This window comes from Amphiura filiformis, chromosome 2 (genome assembly GCF_039555335.1).
Source record: "Amphiura filiformis chromosome 2, Afil_fr2py, whole genome shotgun sequence".
In the NCBI taxonomy this organism is placed as follows: domain Eukaryota; kingdom Metazoa; phylum Echinodermata; class Ophiuroidea; order Amphilepidida; family Amphiuridae; genus Amphiura; species Amphiura filiformis.
In genome coordinates, this window is record NC_092629.1 from 63,428,461 (window position 1) to 63,451,354 (window position 22,894).

Sequence of the window (22,894 nt, forward strand, 5' to 3'; positions counted from 1 at the left end):
CAATTCATGATATATGATGCTTCAGCTCAGTACGATGCTATCTTCAGAGATAGGACCATGTCAGATGGCCAGCAGGGAGTTCAATTCATGATATGATGCTACCTTCAGTAGATAGCACTATATCAGATGGCCAACAGGGAGTTCAATAATGATAAAATGCTATCTTCAGTAGATAGCATTCTATCAGATGGCCAGCAGGGAGTTCAATTGATGATACGATGCTATCTGCAGAAGATAGCACTATATCAAATGTTAGCAGGGAGTTCAATTCATGATACGATGCCATCTTCAGTAGATAGCACTCTATCAGATGGCCAGCAGGGAGCTCAATTCATGATACGATGCTATCTTCAGTAGATACCACAATATCAGGTAGTTATAGCAAGGAATTCAATTCATGATACGATGCTATCTTCAGTAGATAGCTCTACATCAGGTGGTAATAGTATGGAGCTCAATTCATGATATATGATACTTCAGCTCAGTACGATGCTATCTTCAGAGATAGCACCATGTCAGATGGCCAGCAGGGAGTTCAATTCATGATACGATGCTAACTTCAGTAGATAGCACTATATCAGATGGCCAACAGGGAGTTCAATTCATGATACGATGCTATCTTCAGTAGATAGCACTCTATCAGATGGCCAGCAGGGAGTTCAATTGATGATACGATGCTATCTTCAGAAGATAGCACTATATCAAATGTTAGCAGGGAGTTCAATTCATGATACGATGCTATCTTCAGTAGATAGCACTCTATCAGATGGCCAGCAGGGAGCTCAATTCATGATACGATGCTATCTTCAGTAGATAGCACTATATCAGATGGCCAGCAGGGAGTTCAATTCATGATACGATGCTATCTTCAGTAGATACCACAATATCAGGTAGTTATAGCAGGGAATTCAATTCATGATACGATGCTATCTTCAGTAGATAGCACTCTATCAGATGGCCAGCAGGGAGCTCAATTCATGATACGATGCTATCTTCAGTAGATAGCACTATATCAGATGGCCAGCAGGGAGTTCAATTCATGATACGATGCTATCTTCAGTAGATACCACAATATCAGGTAGTTATAGCAGGGAATTCAATTCATGATACGATGCTATCTTCAGTAGATAGCTCTACATCAGGTGGTTATAGCAGGGAGCTCAATTCATGATATATGATGCTTCAGCTCAGTACGATGCTATCTTCAGAGATAGCACCATGTCAGATGGCCAGCAGGGAGTTCAATTCATGATACGATGCTACCTTCAGTAGATAGCACTCTATCAGATGGCCAGCAGGGAGTTCAATTGATGATACGATGCTATCTTCAGAAGATAGCACTATATCAAATGTTAGCAGGGAGTTCAAATCATGATACGATGCTATCTTCAGTAGATAGCACTCTATCAGATGGCCAGCAGGGAGCTCAATTCATGATACGATGCTATCTTCAGTAGATAGCACTATATCAGATGGCCAGCAGGGAGTTCAATTCATGATACGATGCTTTCTTCAGTAGATAACACTATATCAGATACTTATAGCTGGGAGTTCAATTCATGATAAGATGCTATATCTTCAGTAGATACCACAATATCAGGTAGTTATAGCAGGGAATTCAATTCATGATACGATGCTATCTTCAGTAGATAGCTCTACATCAGGTGGTTATAGCAGGGAGTTCAATTCATGATATATGATGCTTCAGCTCAGTACGATGCTATCTTCAGAGATAGCACCATGTCAGATGGCCAGCAGGGAGTTCAATTCATGATACGATGCTATCTTCAGTAGATAGCACTATATCAGATGGCCAGCAGGGAGTTCAATTCATGATACGATGCTATCTTCAGTAGATAGCACTATATCAGATGGCCAACAGGGAGTTCAATTCATGATACGATGCTATCTTCAGAAGATAGCACTATATCAAATGTTAGCAGGGAGTTCAATTCATGATACGATGCCATCGTCAGTAGATAGCACTCTATCAGATGGCCAGCAGGGAGCTCAATTCATGATACGATGCTATCTTCAGTAGATAGCACTATATCAGATGGCCAGCAGGGAGTTCAATTCATGATACGATGCTATCTTCAGTAGATAGCACTATATCAGATGGCCAACAGGGAGTTCAATTCATGATACGATGCTATCTTCAGTAGATAGCACTATATCAAATGGCCAGCAGGGAGTTCAATTCATGATACGATGCTATCTTCAGTAGATAGCACTATATCAGATGGCCAGCAGGGAGTTCAATTCATGATACGATGCTATCTTCAGAAGATAGCACTATATCAAATGTTAGCAGGGAGTTCAATTCATGATACGATGCCATCTTCAGTAGATAGCACTCTATCAGATGGCCAGCAGGGAGCTCAATTCATGATACGATGCTATCTTCAGTAGATACCACAATATCAGGTAGTTATAGCAGGGAATTCAATTCATGATACGATGCTATCTTCAGTAGATAGCTCTACATCAGGTGGTAATAGCATGGAGCTCAATTCATGATATATTATGATGCTTCAGCTCAGTACGATGCTATCTTCAGAGATAGCACCATGTCAGATGGCCAGCAGGGAGTTCAATTCATGATACGATGCTAACTTCAGTAGATAGCACTATATCAGATGGCCAACAGGGAGTTCAATTCATGATACGATGCTATCTTCAGTAGATAGCACTCTATCAGATGGCCAGCAGGGAGTTCAATTGATGATACGATGCTATCTGCAGAAGATAGCACTATATCAAATGTTAGCAGGGAGTTCAATTCATGATACGATGCCATCTTCAGTAGATAGCACTCTATCAGATGGCCAGCAGGGAGCTCAATTCATCATACGATGCTATCTTCAGTAGATACCACAATATCAGGTAGTTATAGCAGGGAATTCAATTCATGATACGATGCTAACTTCAGTAGATAGCACTCTATCAGATGGCCAGCAGGGAGTTCAATTCATGATACGATGCTATCTTCAGTAGATAGCACTATATCAGATGGCCAGCAGGGAGTTCAATTGATGATACGATGCCATCTTCAGTAGATAGCACTCTATCAGATGGCCAGCAGGGAGTTCAATTGATGATAAGATGCTATCTGCAGAAGATAGCACTATATCAAATGTTAGCAGGGAGTTCAATTCATGATACGATGCTATCTTCAGTAGATAGCACTCTATCAGATGGCCAGCAGGGAGTTCAATTGATGATACGATGCTATCTTCAGAAGATAGCACTATATCAAATGTTAGCAGGGAGTTCAATTCATGATACGATGCTATCTTCAGTAGATAGCACTCTATCAGATGGCCAGCAGGGAGCTCAATTCATGATACGATGCTATCTTCAGTAGATAGCACTATATCAGATGTCCAGCAGGGAGTTCAATTCATGATACGATGCTTTCTTCAGTAGATAACACTATATCAGGTAGTTATAGCAGGGAATTCAATTCATGATACGATGCCATCTTCAGTAGATAGCACTCTATCAGATGGCCAGCAGGGAGTTCAATTCATGATACGATGCTATCTTCAGTAGATACCACAATATCAGGTAGTTATAGCAGGGAATTCAATTCATGATACGATGCTATCTTCAGTAGATAGCTCTACATCAGGTGGTTATAGCAGGGAGCTCAATTCATGATATATGATGCTTCAGCTCAGTACGATGCTATCTTCAGAGATAGCACCATGTCAGATGACCAGCAGGGAGTTCAATTCATGATACGATGCTATCTTCAGTAGATAGCACTCTATCAGATGGCCAGCAGGGAGTTCAATTGATGATACGATGCTATCTTCAGAAGATAGCACTATATCAAATGTTAGCAGGGAGTTCAATTCATGATATGATGCCATCTTCAGTAGATAGCACTATATCAGATGGCCAGCAGGGAGTACAATTCATGATACGAATGCTATTTTCAGTAGATAGCACTCTATCAGATGGCCAGCAGGGAGCTCAATTCATGATACGATGCTATCTTCAGTAGATACCACAATATCAGGTAGTTATAGCAGGGAATTCAATTCATGATACGATGCTATCTTCAGTAGATAGCTCTACATCAGGTGGTTATGGCAGGGAGCTCAATTCATGATATATGATGCTTCAGCTCAGTACGATGCTATCTTCAGAGATAGCACCATGTCAGATGGCCAGCAGGGAGTTCAATTCATGATACGATGCTACCTTCAGTAGATAGCACTATATCAGATGGCCAACAGGGAGTTCAATTCATGATACGATGCTATCTTCAGTAGATAGCACTCTATCAGATGGCCAGCAGGGAGTTCAATTGATGATACGATGCTATCTTCAGAAGATAGCACTATATCAAATGTTAGCAGGGAGTTCAATTCATGATACGATGCTATCTTCAGTAGATAGCACTATATCAGATGGCCAGCAGGGAGTACAATTCATGATACGAATGCTATCTTCAGTAGATAGTACTCTATCAGATGGCCAGCAGGGAGCTCAATTCATGATACGATGCTATCTTCAGTAGATAGCACTCTATCAGATGGCCAGCAGGGAGTTCAAATCATGATACGATGCTATCTTCAGTAGATAGCACTATATCAGATGGCCAACAGGGAGTACAATTCATGATACGAATGCTTTCTTCAGTAGATAGCACTATATCAGATGGCCAACAGGGTGTACCATTCATGATACGAATGCTATCTTCAGTAGATAGCACTCTATCGGATGGAGTCAGCAGGGAGTTCAATTCATGATACGATACTATCTTCAGTAGATAGCACTATATCAGATGGCCAACAGGGAGTACAATTCATGATACGAATGCTATCTTCAATAGATAGCACTCTATCGGATGGCCAGCGGGGAGTTCAATTTATGATATGATGCTATCTTCAGTAGATAGCACTCTATCAGATGGCCAGCAGGGAGCTCAATTCATGATACGATGCTACCTTCAGTAGATAACACTATAACAGATAGCTATAGCAGGGAGTTCAATTCATGATACGATGCTATCTTCAGTAGATAGCACTATATCAGATGGCCAGCAGGGAGTTCAATTGAAGATACGATGCTATCTTCAGAAGATAGCACTATATCAAATGTTAGCAGGGAGTTCAATTCATGATACGATGCTATCTTCAGTAGATAGCACTATATCAGATGGCCAGCAGGGAGTACAATTCATGATACGAATGCTATCTTCAGTAGATAGCACTCTATCAGATGGCCAGCAGGGAGCTCAATTCATGATACGATGCTATCTTCAGTAGATAGCACTCTATCAGATGGCCAGCAGGGAGTTCAAATCATGATACGATGCTATCTTCAGTAGATAGCACTATATCAGATGGCCAACAGGGAGTACAATTCATGATACGAATGCTATCTTCAGTAGATAGCACTATATCAGATGGCCAACAGGGTGTACCATTCATGATACGAATGCTATCTTCAGTAGATAGCACTCTATCGGATGGAGTCAGCAGGAGTTCAATTCATGATACGATACTATCTTCAGTAGATAGCACTATATCAGATGGCCAACAGGGAGTACAATTCATGATACGAATGCTATCTTCAGTAGATAGCACTCTATCGGATGGCCAGCGGGGAGTTCAATTTATGATATGATGCTATCTTCAGTAGATAGCACTCTATCAGATGGCCAGCAGGGAGCTCAATTCATGATACGATGCTACCTTCAGTAGATAACACTATAACAGATAGCTATAGCAGGGAGTTCAATTCATGATACGATGCTATCTTCAGTAGATAGCACTATATCAGATGGCCAGCAGGGAGTTCAATTCATGATACTATGCTATCTTCACTAGATACCACTATATCAGGTAATTATAGCTGGGAGTTCAATTCATGATACGATGCTATCTTCAGTAGATAGCACTACATCAGGTGGTTATAGCAGGGAGCTCAATTCATGATGTATGATGCTTCAGCTCAGTATGATGTTATCTTCAGAGATAGCACCATATCAGATGGCCAGCAGGGAGTTCAATTCATGATACGATGCTACCTTCAGTAGATAGCACTCTATCAGATGGCCAGCAGGGAGTTCAATTCATGATACGATGCTATCTTCAGTAGATAGTACTATATCAGATGGCTATAGCAGGGATCTCAATTCATGATACAGTGCTATCTTCAGTAGATAACACTGTTATATCAGATGGCCTGCAGGGAGTTCAATTCATGATACGATGCTATCTTCAGTACTACTACTATTATGCTACCTTCAGTAGATAACACTATAACAGATAGCTATAGCAGGGAGTTCAATTCATGATACGATGCTATCTTCAGTAGAAAGCATTCTATCAGATGGCCAGCAGGGAGTTCAATTCATGATACGATGCTATCTTCAGTAGATAGTACTATATCAGATGGCTATAGCAGGGATCTCAATTCATGATACAGTGCTATCTTCAGTAGATAACACTATTATATCAGATGGCCAGCGGGGAGTTCAATTCATGATACGATGCTACCTTCAGTAGATAACACTATAACAGATAGCTATAGCAGGGAGTTCAATTCATGATACGATGCTATCTTCAGTAGAAAGCATTCTATCAGATGGCCAGCAGGGAGTTCAATTCATGATACGATGCTATCTTCAGTAGATAGTACTATATCAGATGGCTATAGCAGGGATCTCAATTCATGATACAGTGCTATCTTCAGTAGATAACACTATTATATCAGATGGCCAGCAGGGAGTTCAATTCATGATACGATGCTACCTTCAGTAGATACCACAATATCAGGTATTTATAATTATCAGGGAGTTCAATTCATGATACGATGCTATCTTCAGTAGATAGCACTATATCAGATGGCCAGCAGGGAGTTCAATTAATGATACGATGCTATCTTCAGTAGATAGCACTATATCAAATGGCCAGCAGGGAGTTCAATTCATGATACGATGCTATCTTCAGTAGATAGCACTATATCAGATGGCCAGCAGGGAGTTCAATTAATGATACGATGCTATCTTCAGTAGATAGCACTATATCAGATGGCCAGCAGGGAGTTCAATTCATGATACGATGCTTTCTTCAGTAGATAGCACTATATCAGATGGCCAGCAGGGAGTTCAATTCATGATACGATGCTATCTTCAGTAGATAGCACTATATCAGATGGCCAGCAGGGAGTTCAATTAATGATACGATGCTATCTTCAGTAGATAGCACTATATCAGATGGCCAGCAGGGAGTTCAATTCATGATACGATGCTATCTTCAGTAGATACCACAATATCAGGTATTTATAATTATCAGGGAGTTCAATTCATGATACGATGCTATCTTCAGTAGATACCACTATATCAGATGGCCAGCAGGGAGTTCAATTCATGATACGATGCTACCTTCAGTAGATAGCACTCTATCAGATGGCCAACAGGGAGTTCAATTCATGATACGATGCTATCTTCAGAAGATAGCACTATATCAGATGGCCAGCAGGGAGTTCAATTAATGATACGATGCTATCTTCAGTAGATAGCACTATATCAGATGGCCAGCAGGGAGTTCAATTCATGATACGATGCTACCTTCAGTAGATAGCACTATATCAGATGGCCAGCAGGGAGTTCAATTAATGATACGATGCTATCTTCAGTAGATAGCACTCTATCAGATGGCCAGCAGGGAGTTCAATTCATGATACGATGCTATCTTCAGTAGATAGCACTATATCAGATGGCCAGCAGGGAGTTCAATTCATGATACGATGCTATCTTCAGTAGATAGCACTATATCAGATGGCCAACAGGGAGTTCAATTCATGATACGATGCTACCTTCAGTAGATAACACTATATTAGATGGCCAGCAGGGAGTTCAATTGATGATACGATGCTATCTTCAGAAGATGGCACTATATCAAATGTTAGCAGGGAGTTCAAAGCAGTATCAAATGATATCAGGGAGTTCAATTCATGATACGATGCTATCTTCAGTAGACAGTCCTGTACAATGATTTTATAAAGTCGATAATATATTATCGACTTACATCACATGGGCGCAGCTATTTGCAGTTGGCTCCAGGTTGTCTGGCATGTGGCTTGAAGTTCTGGGCTGGTCTTCCTGTAGTTTTCAATGGCAAGATAGGAACTGTGCCCATTTTTCTGCTTAGAAAATTATATTTTGTGCTAATTTAAAACAATATTACAGAAAATTCTCTCGATAACTTTTTAAATCTCTCGACAAAGATTTTACAAATATTGTTTTGTGCATTGTATGTGAAACTTAGAATCACCCAGTGCTCAGAATTTTTGCCGTAAACGGTTTATCAAAAAGTCATGCTTCATTTTCAAAATTCTCCTATTCATTTGTGTGTGCAGCTGAAAATCATCCAGCCATCTGACAGTGGGTGGTCTGCTAATGGCTGCCTCCATGAGCTCTACTCGATAATATATTATCGACTATATAAAATCATTGTACAGGACTGGTAGAAAGCATTCTATCAGATGGCCAGCAGGGAGTTCAATTCATTATACGATGCAATCTTCAGTAGATAGCACTATATCAGATGGCTATAGCAGGGATCTCAATTCATGATACAGTGCTATCTTCAGTAGATAACACTGTTATATCAGATGGCCTGCAGGGAGTTCAATTCATAATACGATGCTATCTTCAGTGGATAGCACTATATCGGACGGCCATCGGGGAGTTCAATTCATGATACGATGCTATCTTCAGTAGATAACATTAAATCAGATGGCCAGCAGGGAGTTCAATTCATGATACGATGCTATCTTCAGTAGATACCACAATATCAGGTATTTATATCAGGGAGTTCAATTCATGATACGGTGCTACCTTCAGTAGATAGCACTATATCAGATGGCCAGCAGGGAGTTCAATTCATGATACGATGCTATCTTCAGTAGATAACACTATATGAGATGGCCAGCAGGGAGTTCAATTGATGATACGATGCTATCTTCAGAAGATAGCACTATATCAAATGTTAGCAGGGAGTTCAAAGCAGTATCAAATGATATCAGGGAGTTCAATTCATGATACGATGCTATCTCCAGTAGATAGCACTATATCAGATGGCCAGCAGGGAGTTCAATTCATGATACGAATGCTATCTTCAGTAGATAGCACTATATCAGATGGCTATAGCAGGGATCTCAATTCATGATACAATGCTATCTTCAGTAGATAAAACTATTATATCAGATGGCCTGCAGGGATTTCAAATCATGATACGATGCTATCTTCAGTAGATAGCACTATATCAGATGGCCAACAGGGAGTACAATTCATGATACGAATGCTATCTTCAGTAGATAGCACTATATCAGATGGCCAACAGGGTGTACAATTCATGATACGAATGCTATCATCAGTAGATAGCACTCTATCGGATGGTCAACAGGGAGTTCAATTCATGATACGATGCTATCTTCAGTAGATAGCACTATATCAGATGGCCAACAGGGAGTACAATTCATGATACGAATGCTATCTTCAGTAGATAGCACTCTATCGGATGGCCAGCGGGGAGTTCAATTCATGATATGATGCTATCTTCAGTAGATAGCACTCTATCAGATGGCCAGCAGGGAGCTCAATTCATGATACGATGCTACCTTCAGTAGATAACACTATAACAGATAGCTATAGCAAGGAGTTCAATTCATGATACGATGCTATCTTCAGTAGATAGCACTATATCAGATGGCCAGCAGGGAGTTCAATTCTTGATACTATGCTATCTTCACTAGATACCACTATATCAGGTAGTTATAGCTGGGAGTTCAATTCATGATACGATGCTATCTTCAGTAGATAGCACTACATCAGGTGGTTATAGCAGGGAGCTCAATTCATGATGTATGATGCTTCAGCTCAGTATGATGCTATCTTCAGTAGATAGCACCATGTCAGATGGCCAGGAGGGAGTTCAATTCATGATACGATGCTACCTTCAGTAGATAGCACTCTATCAGATGGCCAGCAGGGACCCAGCAAACACAAAACGTTTTCGACATCATTCGCAAAAGGTTATAAAAGGTTGTCAGAAAACGTTTAAATGTCGGGTTATATAAAGGGTATATTAAGAGTATAAAACGTTTTCATAACCTTAAAAACATTTTGTGATAATCTACTGCTCAGCAAATAAAAATGTTTTACAGAAAACGTTTAAATGTCGGGTTATATAAAGGGTATAAAAACGTTTTAATAACATTTTAAAAACATTCTTGAAAACATGATACAAAACATTCTAAACAGAATGTTATTTTGGGGTTGAAAAAATATTTTTCGAAAAATGTTGGCCCAAAATATTTTCAATAACATTTTAAAAACGTTTTCATAACCTTTATATAACCCGACATTTAAATGTTATTAAAAGGTTTTGAAAAAACATTTTAAGAACATTTCTGTGTTTGCTGGGTTCAAATATTTTAACATAATGTTATTTAAGTATTGACACAATATTTGGCAAAAATGTTTGCAAAAATAGTTTACAATAACATTTTTGAAAACATTAAAAAATATTGTTGTAGTGTGTTTTCATACAAAACGTTTTAAAACGTTATCATGACCTTTATATAACCCGACATTTTAATGTTATTAAAACGTTTTACCTAAACCAAAAGCCAAAATATAACTTATTTAAAACGTTTTTAAAACGTTTTTGTGTTTGCTGGGGAGTTCAATTGATGATACGATGCTATCTTCAGAAGATAGCACTATATCAAATGTTAGCAGGGAGTTCAATTCATGATACGATGCTACCTTCAGTAGATAACACTATGTCAGATGGCCAGCAGGGAGTTCAATTCATGATACGATGCTATCTTCAGTAGATAGCACTCTATCAGATGGCTATAGCAGGGATCTCAATTCATGATACAGTGCTATCTTCAGTAGATAACACTGTTATATCAGATGGCCTGAAGGGAGTTCAATTCATAATACGATGCTATCTTCAGTGGATAGCACTATATCGGACGGCCATCGGGGAGTTCAATTCATGATACGATGCTATCTTCAGTAGATACCACAATATCAGGTATTTATATCAGGGAGTTTAATTCATGATACGATGCTATCTTCAGTAGATAACACTATATGAGATGGCCAGCAGGGAATTCAATTGATGATACGATGCTATCTTCAGAAGATAGCACTATATGAAATGTTAGCAGGGAGTTCAAAGCAGTATCAAATGATATCAGGGAGTTCAATCCATGATACGATGCTATCTTCAGTAGATAGCACTATATCAGATGGCTATAGCAGGGATCTCAATTCATGATACAGTGCTATCTTCAGTAGATAACACTGTTATATCAGATGGCCTGCAGGGAGTTCAATTCATGATACGATGCTATCTTCAGTACTACTACTATTATGCTACCTTCAGTAGATAACTCTATAACAGATAGCTATAGCAGGGAGTTCAATTCATGATACGATGCTATTTTCAGTAGAAAGCATTCTATCAGATGGCCAGCAGGGAGTTCAATTCATGATACGATGCTATCTTCAGTAGATAGCACAATATCAGGTATTTATATCAGGGAGTTCAATTCATGATAGGCCATCCCTGCTGGCCATCTGATAGAGTGTTATCTACTGAAGATAGCATCTTATCATGATTTGAACTCCCTGCTATCTACCGTACTTGATATAGTGCTATCTACTGAAGGTAGCATCGTATCATGAATTGAATTCCCTGCTGGCCATCTGACATGGTGCTATCTACTGAATATAGCATCGTACTGAGCTGAAGCATCACACATCATGAATTGAGCTCCCTGCTATAACCACCTGATGTAGTGCTATCTACTGAAGATAGCATCGTATCATGAATTGAATTACATACATACATACATTATAAATATTTATATAGCGCTGCTACATTTAGAACGTAGCGCTCAAAACAAAACAAAAAACAAAGCAAAAGAAGAACATGTAGAAAAAATGAGAACTGCCTGTGAAGGCTACAAAATCTATGGAAACAAATGTGACTTTAGAACCCTCTTGAAAATACCCACTGATTGTGATTCCCTGATACCAATTGGCAGTCTATTCCAGGTGCGAGGTCGAGGCGCAACATCCTGCGTTCAGCTGACATGAGTGTTTTGATTGTGTTGTGCTCTGTCAGGAGGGTGGTATCAGAAGCAGATCGCAGGCCTGCACGCGCAGAGCAGTGCAGGGAAACACAATCAGACAGGAATTCCCTGCTATAACTACCTGATATTGTGGTATCTATACTGAAGATAGCATCGTATCATGAATTGAACTCCCTGCTGGCCATTTGATATAGTGGTATCTACTGAAGATAGCATCGTATCATGAATTGAGCTCCCTGCTGGCCATCTGATATAGTGCTATCTACTGAAGATAGCATCGTATCATGAATTGAACTCCCTGCTGGCCATCTGATATAGTGTTATCTACTGAAGATAGCATCGTATCATGAATTGAACTCCCTGCTGGCCATTTGATATAGTGGTATCTACTGAAGATAGCATCGTATCATGAATTGAACTCCCTGCTGGCCATTTGATATAGTGGTATCTACTGAAGATAGCATCGTATCATGAATTGAACTCCCTGTTGGCCATCTGATATAGTGCTATCTACTGAAGATAGCATTCGTATCATGAATTGTACTCCCTGTTGGCCATCTGATATAGTGCTATCTACTGAAGATAGCATCGTATCATGAATTGAACTCCCTGCTGGCCATCTGATATAGTGTTATCTACTGAAGATAGCATCGTATCATGAATTGAACTCCCTGTTGGCCATCTGATATAGTGCTATCTACTGAAGATAGCATCGTATCATCAATTGAACTCCCTGCTGGCCATTTGATATAGTGGTATCTACTGAAGATAGCATCGTATCATGAATTGAACTCCCCGCTGGCCATCTGATATAGTGTTATCTACTGAAGATAGCATCGTATCATGAATTGAACTCCCTGCTAACATTTGATATAGTGCTATCTTCTGAAGATAGCATCGTATCATGAATTGAACTCCCTGTTGGCCATCTGATATAGTGCTATCTACTGAAGATAGCATCGTATCATCAATTGAACTCCCTGCTGGCCATTTGATATAGTGGTATCTACTGAAGATAGCATCGTATCATGAATTGAACTCCCCGCTGGCCATCTGATATAGTACTATCTACTGAAGATAGCAGCATCGTATCATCAATTGAGCTCCCTGCTGGCCATCTGATAGAGTGCTATCTACTGAAGATAGCATCGTATCATGAATTGAACTCCCTGCTGGCCATCTGATATAATAGTGTTATCTACTGAAAATAGCACTGTATCATGAATTGTACTCCCTGTTGGCCATCTGATATAGTGCTGTCTACTGAAGATAGCATCGTATCATGAATTGAACTCCCTGTTGGCCATCTGATATAGTGCTGTCTACTGAAGATAGCATCGTATCATGAATTGAACTCCCTGCTGGCCATCTGATATAGTGTTATCTACTGAAGATAGCATCGTATCATGAATTGAACTCCCTGCTGGCCATTTGATATAGTGGTATCTACTGAAGATAGCACTGTATCATGAATTGAACTCCCTGTTGGCCATCTGATATAGTGCTATCTACTGAAGATAGCATCGTATCATGAATTGAACTCCCTGCTGGACACCTTTGATATAATGGTATCTACTGAAGATAGCATCGTATCATGAATTGAACTCCCTGCAGGCCATCTGATATAACAGTGTTATCTACTGAAGATAGCATCGTATCATGAATTGAACTCCCTGCTGGCCATCTGATATAATAGTGGTATCTACTGAAGATAGCATCGTATCATGAATTGAACTCCCTGTTGGCCATTTGATATAGTGGTATCTACTGAAGATAGCATCGTATCATGAATTGAACTCCCTGTTGGCCATCCGATAGAGTGCTATCTACTGAAGATAGCATCGTATCATCAATTGAACTCCCTGTTGGCCATCCGATAGAGTGCTATCTACTGAAGATAGCATCGTATCATGAATTGAACTCCCTGTTGGCCATTTGATATAGTGGTATCTACTGAAGATAGCATCGTATCATGAATTGAACTCCCTGTTGGCCATTTGATATAGTGGTATCTACTGAAGATAGCATCGTATCATGAATTGAACTCCCTGCTGGCCATCTGATATAGTGCTATCTACTGAAGGTAGCATCGTATCATGAATTGAACTCCCTGCTGGCCATCCGATATAATAGTGGTATCTACTGAAGATAGCATCGTATCATCAATTGAACTCCCTGTTGGCCATCCGATAGAGTGCTATCTACTGAAGATAGCATCGTATCATGAATTGAACTCCCTGTTGGCCATTTGATATAGTGGTATCTACTGAAGATAGCATCGTATCATGAATTGAACTCCCTGCTGGCCATCTGATATAGTGCTATCTACTGAAGGTAGCATCGTATCATGAATTGAACTCCCTGTTGGCCATTTGATATAGTGGTATCTACTGAAGATAGCATCGTATCATGAATTGAACTCCCTGTTGGCCATCCGATAGAGTGCTATCTACTGAAGATAGCATCGTATCATCAATTGAACTCCTGTTGGCCATCCGATAGAGTGCTATCTACTGAAGATAGCATCGTATCATGAATTGAACTCCCTGTTGGCCATTTGATATAGTGCTATCTACTGAAGATAGCATCGTATCATGAATTGAACTCCCTGCTGGCCATCTGATATAGTGGTATCTACTGAAGATAGCATCGTATCATGAATTGAACTCCCTGCTGGCCATCTAATATAGTGTTATCTACTGAAGATAGCATCGTATCATGAATTGAACTCCCTGCTGGCCATTCGATAGAGTGCTATCTACTGAAGATAGCATCGTATCATGAATTGAACTCCCTGTTGGCCATCTGATATAGTGCTATCTACTGAAGATAGCATCGTATCATCAATTGAACTCCCTGCTGGCCATTTGATATAGTGGTATCTACTGAAGATAGCATCGTATCATGAATTGAACTCCCTGTTGGCCATCTGATATAGTGCTATCTACTGAAGATAGCATCGTATCATGAATTGAGCTCCCTGCTGGCCATTTGATATAGTGGTATCTACTGAAGATAGCACTGTATCATGAATTGAACTCCCTGTTGGCCATCTGATAGAGTGCTATCTACTGAAGATAGCATCGTATCATGAATTGAACTCCCTGCTATAGCCATCTGATATAGTGCTATCTTCTGAAGATAGCATCGTATCATGAATTGAACTCCCTGCTGGCCATCTGATAGAGTGCTATCTACTGAAGATAGCATCGTATCATGAATTGAACTCCCTGCTGGCCATCTGATAGAGTGCTATCTACTGAAGATAGCATCGTATCATGAATTGAACTCCCTGCTATAGCCATCTGATATAGTGCTATCTTCTGAAGATAGCATCGTATCATGAATTGAACTCCCTGCTGGCCATCTGATAGAGTGCTATCTACTGAAGATAGCATCGTATCATGAATTGAACTCCCTGCTGGCCATCTGATAGAGTGCTATCTACTGAAGATAGCATCGTATCATGAATTGAACTCCCTGCTATAGCCATCTGATATAGTGCTATCTTCTGAAGATAGCATCGTATCATGAATTGAACTCCCTGCTGGCCATCTGATAGAGTGCTATCTACTGAAGATAGCATCGTATCATGAATTGAACTCCCTGCTATAGCCATCTGATATAGTGCTATCTTCTGAAGATAGCATCGTATCATGAATTGAACTCCCTGCTATAGCCATCTGATATAGTGCTATCTACTGAAGATAGCATCGTATCATGAATTGAACTCCCTGCTGGCCATCTGATATAGTTTGGTATTCTACACTCATTATGGTCCATGATGGGGTGAATTTTGGTGGAAACAGGCTCCTTGCCCTGATCTTTTCCTTTGCCATGCCCGATTTTCTCTTTAATTTTTCATTGTCAGGGCGCACTCCCCCCCCGATCACCACTCCCTCCGCTGGCTACGCTACTGGTTCATCTGGTGAGTTTTTAGCACAAAGCAGTGAACTCGAAATTTTTGATTTCTCCATGTCTTAGAATTATTTTCTTCAAAACATAGAGATTCATGTGATGATTTCTCACCAAAAAAACAACATACCTAGATTCATCCTCACTGCCACGTATGGCTCCCAATCAGTGGCGTAGATTTCGTTTTGACATGGGGGGGGGGGGGGGGGGGAAATTTTTCTTGAAGTATCCACCACCCTTTTTCGACAAAAGAAGTTCATGGTACAAATGTGCGCGAAGCGCGCGAAAAATGTTGGCATATTGAAGCTAAACTGGTGAAATATGGTACATAAGTGGAAGAAATACGCAAAAATTGGGTTTTTTTAGATGACCAAATGCAAATATGAGGTTAATTTGGCAAGAAACCCACATACAGGCATCAACATTGGGGAATGTATCCCCTCTAGCAAAATATTGGGGGGATTTATCCCCCATATCCCCGGTATTTACGCCGATAGTGCTCCCAATCAGTTATGTGGCCCCGGTATGTGGCACAGATATCTATTGAGATTGGGTGGAATTTGGTGAAAATCTATGAAGTATGCCTAGAGTGAATCAAATGGTTTCGCCTTTTTTCACAAACAAATGCGCAAAAAATATTTTTCGAGCCAGGCTAAAACAAAGTTTATCATATAGAGGTGGAATCATCTGGAACAATTTAGATGAAACTATTCAAAAATCCATGACCTTACATATTTTCAAAAATAATGCTAAAAGTGTATATTTTTAACTGTTGTTTAAATCTATCAATTTTATGATGATGTAAATTTTATTTGCACTTTGTTTATTTATATTTTGTATGTTATGTTATGTCCACGGCCCCAAGGAACAACAACTTTGTTGATTTGGGCCTCCGTGGTGAAATAAAGCTTCCTATCCTATCCTATCCTATCCTAACATTCTCGACTAAAAATGGAGCAAATTTGCGCGAAGCGCGAACATTTTTGCTTTTGCAATTTAAAAGCTATATGATGTTAATTTTTCTTCGCTACTGTGACAATTTTTTTTCACCCTTGAAATCAAATCTTTTTTTTCTGGTCCGAGCGAGGTGGAGCAAATTTATTTTTGGTCCGAGGTGGAGCAATAATTTTTGCTTATTAGATGGCACGACACAATTCCCTTGATAATCTAATGGTGCGTCCCTTAGGCCCTAACAGTCATCTTTATTGAAATAATTCTGTCCTCCATAATTTGCATGATACTAGGCCTACATCAAAACAGGTGATAGAGGTATGATGAATGGTTGTGGAATCGATGAGACACCAGGCCCTCTGTCATCTTTAAAAATCCTCCAACATGTACATGGCTGCCATTTCAATTGTTATTCCGTTCTGGTTGGTTTATTCTGAGACTGTAATAGTACAAGTCGCAGGTTCACTGCATACGCTATACACATCCTAGGCCTACCATGGAAATTTCCATGAATTCAGATACAGGGTATAGTTACATAATCAATATCTAAAATACGATGATATCTTCCAGATTAAACAAATGATCTGCAAGGTATCATGGTATCACGATTTGGCCAAGCAGTAGCCGCACGAGTTTCCAATAAGGAGGTCTAGAGAAAAGTTTGAGTCCGGGGTTGAATAGCGCAATTTCTAATTGTACGTCGGATCTTTCAGATTAAACACACGGATATTGTAGAAGTGAAAAGGAGGGGACAGTCAACTAAGAGAAAAGTGCCACTACCAGTATTGGAATTTATAATCGTAGGCCTATACCTACGCATGATCTAAAAAAATATCTTCTTTATAAAACACATAAGCCCCGGACACAGACATTCGGCCAATATGGGAGACAGCATTTACAGGACCAGGTCCCTCGGCGTGTCAGATCAGTATGCTGATGGCAAGGCTGCGAAGGTGTGGGAGCACTACATAGGTAGCCGAAGTGAACGTACCGAGGTATATCGTGAATGGCTTGTGAAGCTACTCAGAGATAGAGGCTGTCAGAGGGTGTTGGATGTGGCTTGCGGCACAGGGTAAGCGTATAAGATATTTAGAAAATATACAAGTGGGAATTGAATTTAGTGGAAGGGCCCAGTTCCAATAATTGAAACTCCCCGCTCCGACGGAATAAGTCCTCAAACGTTCGAAATTTGTAGTTACTACAACTGGGAATGGCCCAACTCCACCAAAAAGTTTTTGAGAGAATAATACACAAAAAACTGCCAATAGGCCTACGTCTTATTTCTAGTTTTCCAGACAGAATATTTCAAATCTACGGGGTCCTTAGATTATATGAACTTGAATTTATACATCCATGTGATATTAAATATTCCGTTACCATGGCAACGCCAGATGTTTTTGTTCGAGCTGGAGTTGGGCCCTTCTTTCACTGAGACAACTGATAATGTTTTTTTAGCCGAAGTGTTAAAGGAGTATTTCGTGATCCTAGCATCCTCTCTTTATGACATTATTCAGTAGATATCCACGAAAAAAGATTATTCCCAAAATTTCAGTTGATTCCGATTTTGCGTTTGCGAGTAAATGCATGATTATCTGTATATTACACTGCTCCATAGACAATGTGTTGTAATTTCTACCAGAACGAAATTAAAATTTCAAGATATCTTTGCTAAACGAATTAATCTGCAAGAAATATTTTGTAAATAAACATTATGTAGCCAGAGGTTTCCAGTGATATAAAAATCTCAACTTTTTTGTGAAAAGTGGGGGGATGATGCTGTGGATCACGAAATGCCCTTTTAAGTGACAGTTACACAATGGAATTTGTTTACTTGGATGTTATTAATGGCGAATGACAAATGTATTAGGCCAAGGCCTACTTAGCACTTGCATTGTAACTCGATGAAGCATAAAAAACACCGTACCCCGGTACTTTATGTTTTTAAAGTTTATTATCTAACTATAGTATATGTATCCATTCATCGTCAATTCTATACGTGTTTTTCCATTAATCATCAATGCGTGGACGCATCCCATTGAATCATGAGTATTGATTTTGAAAGAAAAAAAAAACCTCAATTTCTTCCATGCATATCATGGTTGCGTATACCCTTGAAAAGACTTTTTAGAGTGTGAATTTGGACCCTTTTTCACACAATGATATTTAACATTCCTCGAAGTAAAAAAAGTAAGCTTTATATGGGAAGAAAAGCCGAAAATTCTGACCTTGCGTATTGAAGATGTACGTCTTCCCAAAAAGACCTAAAATGATAAATTGATAAATAATATAAAAAAATTCAAAATTATATAAATATCAATTTTTAGTAATTTGCCTTGGAAACTTATAATCGATAATTAAAAAAAAAACTTATTTGATATCAGAAGGAAATTTCTCATATTCAGAATAGACTCGCTATTCAGAATATACATACCGTACCTAATTCAAAATACATTATGGTGTGTCTGATGTGCTCTCAGGTGCCACAAAAATACTGTACAAACGTTACTATCCGATGCTTTAACCTCTTAGGCTTTGTTTCTAGGGTAAACATTTAATTTATATTGATTACTTATATTAGTTTAATCGTAAATTAGTAATTAACAAGAAGAGTTCTCAAAAATGACAAGCTCCCGTGTAGGAAGTAGACTGTGGAACTCGGTCTTCAATGATAGTCATGTCATTTATCCATTGGTCGTTTAAGGGGGTACTACACCCCTGGCCAATTTTGTGCACATTTGTGCAGTTTTCTCAAAAATTATAGCGCATTGGTGATAAGTAAGATATGTATATTATAGGGGCAAGGACTACAGCTACTGCACTGGAAGTTTTTATTTCAGCACAGACAACAGTTGTGGAGTTAGTCAAAAATGAGGGAAAACCAATATTTGATCAATAAATCAATAACTAGGCCTACTTGCCTTGAGTTGCTGAATTTTCAGTGCAGTAGTTGTAGTCCTTGCCCCTATAATATACATATCTTACTTGTCGCCAATGTGCTTTAATTCAGGAAAATGCAAAAATAGGCACAAAATTGGCCAGGGGTGTAGTACCCCCTTAATGACTATCATTTGAAGACTCACATCTTCCGAGGAGCAGTTTCAGACAATTAGCTCGGGATTTGGGGCAGAGGTTATCTTTTGAATTCTTTCATCATGTTCATGACCATTGAAGCATTAGTCATGACTGTCAAGGACACTCGGCGTGAATTGAAAGACCATGTCACTCGACACTCGCCACAAAAGAATGCAAAGTGTTAAAGGTCATAAAACACCAATTTGGTGTCTTTCTGCTCCTCGGAATATGATGCTTTAAGGCCTGTGGCTATGTAGGAAGCGAGGTAAAGCATTAGTTTGTAAATTAAATCTAATACTGGAACTAATTTGCAACTCACTTTGCTACGTTGCGTCCGAAAACATCGGACTTCGTCAGGCATCTGATTGAAGATGTTGTGATGACGTCAGAGGTAAAGCATTGTGATAGAAGAATGTTAGGAATAAAGAGGTATGTGAGACCCCGGATATCAAGAAAGGACGCACCGTTTTGCGCATGCGCATAGTAGTGATTTCCCGACTTTGAGCATGCTCATTTCAGTGATATCTCGATTTTGCGCACGTAATTAATTAAGATGCGCATTTGAACGAATTCCCTAGTTTGCGCAGCCGAATTTCCGATTTTGAGCAGCGTGCGCAAACTGGGAATTTCTTTGATATGCTCATGCTCAAACAGCCGAATTTCCGAGTTTGAGCAGCCTGCGCAAACTAGGAATTTCCTTGAAATGAGCATGAACGTATGGAGCGAAGTCAACACGTAAAACTAAATTGCATCATGATCACGGTCACGGACGGTACAACTGTCAAAACGGAGGAAATTATTGCTCTGAAGATTTAATTTTGCTTTCTATCATCAGAATTGTATATTATTATTATTATTATTATTATTATTACTATTATTATTATTAGTGTTATTATTATTAGTATTACTATTATTATTATTATTATTAGTGTTATTATTATTATTATTATTTATTATTATTATTATTATTATTATTATTATTATTATTATTATTATTATTATTATTATTATTATTATTATTATTATTGTTATTATTTTATTATTCTTATTCTTCTTCTTATTATTATTATATTATTATTATTATTAGTGTTATTAATATTATTATAAATATACTGTGGTTTTATTATTGATATTAGCCGGACTATTTGTATTATAATAAAAGTCACATTGGAGAATTTAATTTGTTTATAGGGCCTATTATTCTCTTTCTTCTAATTATGTATTTATAATGTATCTTTTATCTATTTATAGGCTGTTTATTTATTTATTATCATAACATATTTTATCATTTATTGATTTATTATTATTTACTTAGTTGTTCATCTAACAAAATTAGTACCATTTTGGGGCACTATATTGGTTATAATAATAAAATAATGATAAACGATACAGGAAAGGATATCATAACAATTGTCCACTTGACAAGGTGATTAGCGCAATGTCACGTTATATAATAGGAACAATAGCTGAATGGCTAGGATATTGAATTCCTTGGTATTAATCATTGACTGGTGTGCTATTATTAATCAATGGAATCTGTATAATATATATAAAATCAATGGATTCTATAATATAACCAGATTCTTATCATTGATAAATTTTTTTTTTAAATCAGCCATCTTTCATTTGTATGAAAATGTTTAATAAATCATAGACAGTAACACGGTAACACCATGGCTGTCGAAAGATTAAAAAAAAAGTTTAAAATGAAATCACACTTCTAAGCCCCTATATCACTAAATTTGAATGTTTAACATGTTTGAGTATATTGAGGGATAGTGCTTATAGCACTAAGAAAAAAAAAGAAGGAAGGAAGAAACTTGCGGAATAAAAAAAAAAGATGGGTTCCCTGCCCTGTCCATTCAGTCTTTCCGATATGCCGATTTTAGATGAAAAGAAAGGAAACAAACGAATCCGCCCTTCAAAATATAATAATTAGCCCGATTTTAGATGAAAAGAAAGGAAGAAAAACAAATGAAAGAAAGAAAATCAGTTCAAAACTGTTTAATTATACAATAACTCATAACATCCATGCTAAAAAGACAAAACAATGTTTTGTTAAAACATATGGAATAAAATTAAAAGAAAGTCACTGAAAGAGAAAAAACAAATCAGAAAGAAATATAATTTTCTAATTTGCAAATTTGATAAGTATATTGAGGGATAGTGTTTAGAAAGAACGAACAAACACGCGAAAAAAGACAAAGCAATGTTTTGTCAAAAAATGTGGAATAAAATTAAAAGAAAGTCACTGAGAGAGAAAACAAATAAGAAAGAAATATAATTTAATTTTCTAATTTGAAAAAGAAAGTCACCCCTTTACAAAGATCTGAATTAATTAAAGGATGCTATTATACAGTCTACAGCCTGACCATGCACACGGCATAAAACGACCAACTTCTGTGCTTCCAAATCTGGGTATTTGATATACCCAGATATGGAAGACCTATGTGGCGCGTGAACAGGAAAAATAACGAGTTATGAAGTTTAAAATGAAATATATATTATCACTAAACGCATTATATAATGCAATCACTTTGTAAACATGTTTGAATGCTGAACATGTTTGAGTATATTGAAGGATAGTATTTAGAAAGAAAGAAAAAAAACACACCAAAAAGACAAAGCAATGTTTTGTTAAAATGTGGACTAAAAGTAAAAGAAAGTCACTGAAAGAGAGAAGAAAGAAATATATTTTATTTTTTAATTTGAAAAATAAAGTCATCCCCTTATGGATGCTATTATAGGGCATGCCGTCTACAGCCTGGCCATGCACACGGCATAAACGACCCACTTCTATATGCTTCCAAATCTGGGT

General features: G+C 38.3%; 1 protein-coding gene across 1 annotated transcript in view; it reads left to right on the top strand.

Annotated features, from left to right (window-relative positions):
* Positions 1-17,546: 17,546 nt before the first annotated feature.
* Positions 17,547-22,894, top strand: part of LOC140146523 (glycine N-methyltransferase-like) — a 37,474-nt gene continuing 32,126 nt past the window's right edge. The window contains exon 1 of the mRNA XM_072168399.1: positions 17,547-18,076. Within this exon, the coding sequence (XP_072024500.1) occupies positions 17,886-18,076 (191 nt within the window). The 5' untranslated portion in view covers positions 17,547-17,885. The remainder of the gene's footprint in view (positions 18,077-22,894) is intronic.